Source organism: Staurois parvus, unplaced genomic scaffold (assembly GCF_062004578.1).
Source record: "Staurois parvus isolate SC_StPar_1 unplaced genomic scaffold, SC_StPar_1.0 ptg000249l, whole genome shotgun sequence".
Taxonomy (NCBI): Eukaryota; Metazoa; Chordata; class Amphibia; order Anura; family Ranidae; genus Staurois; species Staurois parvus.
This window is the reverse complement of record NW_028318045.1, coordinates 338525-342338: the sequence shown is the minus strand read 5'-3', so window position 1 is coordinate 342338 and position 3814 is coordinate 338525. Positions and strand designations below refer to the sequence as shown.

Here is a 3814-nt window from a genome sequence, read left to right as displayed (position 1 = left end):
TGTGAACTCTAGTAGGTTAATGCTACATGAATCATGTGCCCTTACTCAAGATGGCTGTGTCTATAAATACTAGGGGGTGTTTTTCAAAGTTATTTCTCAATAAAATAAAGCAAGGAGACATGGATGGATGGGTTTGCTTTGAATATTAAAAATTAATTAATTGAATAGTGGTTTCACTCTGCAGTGCTCAAATACAGTTTGGTTATGCTTTAATCTGACATATATCATCCAAAATGAAGGGGAGGGGATATATTTTCTACTTCTAAAAACTATAACATATTTGCATCTTAGGGATATTTAATTTCCAGCTAAGTGCCAATTATGGCATGAGTTCAGTGTCAGTAATTGAGTGTGGTCCTTCTCAAGAGAAAAAAAAAATTAAAGTGGAAACAGGGTGAAGGTATTGAAAATGGAGATGGAGGGTAGATATAGGAAACAGGAGGATACAAAAAGTGGAGTTTTGGGGCATAGGGGGCGGGAATATGAAGACATCAGGGCTCCCCACCAAAGCTCACCGCCTGCAAGGAGGAATAACTAGAAATTGTTAATGAAGGATGCATGTGATGTGCTAAATATAATATTTAAAACATAGGCCTACAGGATCAAACCTGATTTTTTTTTGGGGGGGGGGGGGGTTTAAAAGCCCAACTCCATCCATTTTTTTTGTTTTTTTTTTTGTTAATGATGAAGGGTTAGAACTTCTGTCTGCTTGTAATTGCTGTTTTTGTCCCTGCTGGGGAAATTTCATTTGCTATGTGGTTTGTGGGGCTAGAAGTGATGCTAGAAGTGAAAGCAATCATTAGGGTCAAAGCCATGTCGAACAGTTGAGTCTTCACGGAGTGGGTTTAGAAGTGCTGGAAGTCTGGAGAATTGATGTAATCCAACAGTTAGGTGGTGTGACTGTAAAGAATGTGAATATTTTTTGGCAGCTTTTGCACACCAAAGGATTTCCACAATTGAGAACTGATGCACCCCCCCACTGTATTATTTGAGTCCAAAAAAATAGGTTCATTCCACATTTTTGGGGTTACACTCAAAAGCTTCATCATGGTATGAAGAAACAGAAACAAAGTATGTGGACCCAATGAATACTGAGGGTTTTTCCACTGAGTTGATTGGCAAACAATTGTAGGCAATCAGGTCAAGCAGCCCTGTCAGTAGAGTCTTGAAGCCGCACCTATGAGAGGGGCTACAAAATATTAGAAACTGCAATTTTTAAGCACACGGACTACAATACTTTAAAAACTAGTTCATTATTTCACTCAAATGTCTGAACTTAACATCAAACTGCAAAACTACTGCATGCAAGTTACTCCACATGAAACTTGTCAAATCGTGTCTTCAGGCCTTTCATATTGATCCAGAATGCAATAATTTGAAGAAGTGTCCACATTCTCTTGGCTATATAGTGCATATCAATTATCCTAATTTCTGATTTTCATCCAAGAATTACGACAAAGAGCAAACACAGCATGAAGAGGCTCTGTGAAGGTGGTAGTAAAGGTGTGGAGGTGTCTGATAGGGTCACCTAGTTCATAAAATGACAGCTGCCCGGCCTCATAGTCTAAATAAATTCCTAATAATTTCAAAGATGAAGACTCTATAAGCAGCTCAATTGTTTGTGAATTATGAATGGCTGTGTAATCTTTATAAAACAAGCATATGCACCATGACTTGTCATTATTACCAAGACAAGCCTTCAGTCCTTCCTTATCCACACTGGCATAGGACACCCCTGTGTACCACACTCCACAAGTGCTAAGTTCTAGTTCCCAATAATGTCTACCTGATGAAAACATTTCTTGGCTTAGAACTTGAGATTTCTTAAATCTCTCCAGGGCTTCTGGTCGATGTTGATCTATTTCTGCGGTCAGCGCAGTTTTCAAGTCACCCAGCATGGCAACATCTTGAGCTGCTGTTCTGACGTCCAATGTCAACTCTGAAGCATACAGTCGTCTTTTCGCAGTAGTCATGATGTCTGCTAGACCTTGGTGTAAACTCACAGTGATCTGACCATTATCTAGATCACCAACCTGACCACTATCTCCCAGGATTTCATCAACCTTCAACTCCTGCAAGGTTATTGATGGATCCGTTATGTTACACAGTTGCTCAATATTTCTTATTTTCTTGGAAAGCGCATCTTTCCTCATTTCCAGCTGATGCAGCAGATCAGAGATTGAGCATGAAAGCTGCTCTTTCTGCCTGGAGATCGCCTTCAAAACTTTCTTCTCTAGATCATCCAACTTCCTCTTGATGTCTCTAAACAGGGCAGTGACTCTCTCTGCTTCTTCATCTGCTTTGAATTTAACTTTTCTTTTGTGTTCCTGTAGTCCCCAAACTCTATTCTCAGTTTGCACTTTTGCTGAGGTCAGGTTCTCCATAATCGTTCTGAGCTTTTCAGTGATGTCGGTAAGAGGATCCATTTTTGCAGTGATCTGAGCTCAGCAAAGGTTGTTGCAGGAAGGAGCACTGTCACCATCACTATCATCTGACTTCCTGCTTAGAGTTCTGGGTGTGTACAATGGACCTGTAAATAATTAACCCAGTCACTTCCTTGACTTTGACATTTACCACTTTTTCCCCTTGACAACCTGTATCTCAAACATTGTAAATGTCAAAAGAAATCTTCAAATGTACCATGCTTCTGTCACACTAAAGCAGATCTATATATCCTTGCAAGCTCTGTTTTATTTCAAAGACCACATAAACATGCAAAAAACAAACTGCACACCAAATAGTGCAAATAAAATCACTTTACAGAACATAAAAATAGTAAAAATGCACTTAAAATGAAGTGGCTTAATCATGACATATCACCAGGTCATGCCAACAGATGCTGAGACACTTTCACTAGGTAGGCTGTAATACTGAGATAAATACAAAGACTGCTGTTGCTGATCTTCTCCCAAAAATGCTAGTTGTCCTAAATAATTTTCTATGTTTCTCTCAGTACAATTCTCTAATAACAGCCAAAATATTCGTAATTTTGTTCAGCCAATCTTGTGATTCACATACATCTGCTACTCTGACCAGCACGGAGGGTGAAACCACTATTGACTCTCTGTTCAGCCCCTCAGTGTCCTTAATACGGACACCTGAAAATTTGATTGGCTTACAGTGAAGACCCTCACAAAACCAGTCTGATCTCTGGGCTGGTAAATATGCTATTGCAGTGTTTTTTGTTTGATATCTCTCTCTCTCTGTCTCCCCGCCCCCCCCTCACATTTTTGTAAATATTTCATTATATCTTTTCATGTGACAACACTGAAGAAATGACACTTTGCTACAATGTAAAGTAGTGAGTGTACAGCTTGTATAACAGTGTAAATTTGCTGTCCCCTCAAAATAACTCAACAGCCATTTATGTCAAACCGCTGGCAACAAAAGTGAGTACACCCCTAAGTGAAAATGTCCAAATTGGGCCCAAAGTGTCAATATTTTGTGTGGCCACCATTATTTTCCAGCACTGCCTTAACCCTCTTGGGCATGGAGTTCACCAGAGCTATACAGGTTGCCACTGGAGTCCTCTTCCACTCCTCCATGACAACATCACGGAGCTGGTGGATGTTAGAGACCTTGAGGTTTTCCACCTTTCATTTCAGGATGCCCCACAGATACTCAATAGGGTTTAGGTCTGGAGACATGCTTGGCCAGTCCATCACCTTTACCCTCAGCTTCTTTAGCAAGGCAGTGGTCGTCTTGGAGGTGTGTTTGGGGTCGTTATGTTGGAATACTGCCCCGCGGCCCAGTCTCTGGATGGAGGGGATCATGCTCTGCTTCAGTATGTCACAGTACATTTTGGCATTCATGG

The 3814-nt window shown here is 40.5% G+C and overlaps 1 protein-coding gene across 1 annotated transcript; it reads right to left on the bottom strand.

Annotated features, from left to right (window-relative positions):
- Window positions 1-1424: 1424 nt before the first annotated feature.
- Window positions 1425-2426, bottom strand: LOC149459681 (stonustoxin subunit beta-like). Its single transcript, XM_089680806.1, has one exon. The coding sequence runs from the start codon at window positions 2424-2426 to the stop codon at window positions 1425-1427; it is 1002 nt and encodes a 333-aa protein (XP_089536932.1).
- Between the last annotated feature and the right edge of the window lie 1388 nt (window positions 2427-3814).

Coding starts and splice junctions, on each gene's coding strand:
- LOC149459681 (XM_089680806.1), bottom strand. CDS start 2,426: ATGGATCCTCTTACCGACATCACTGAAAAGCTCAGAACGATTATGGAG.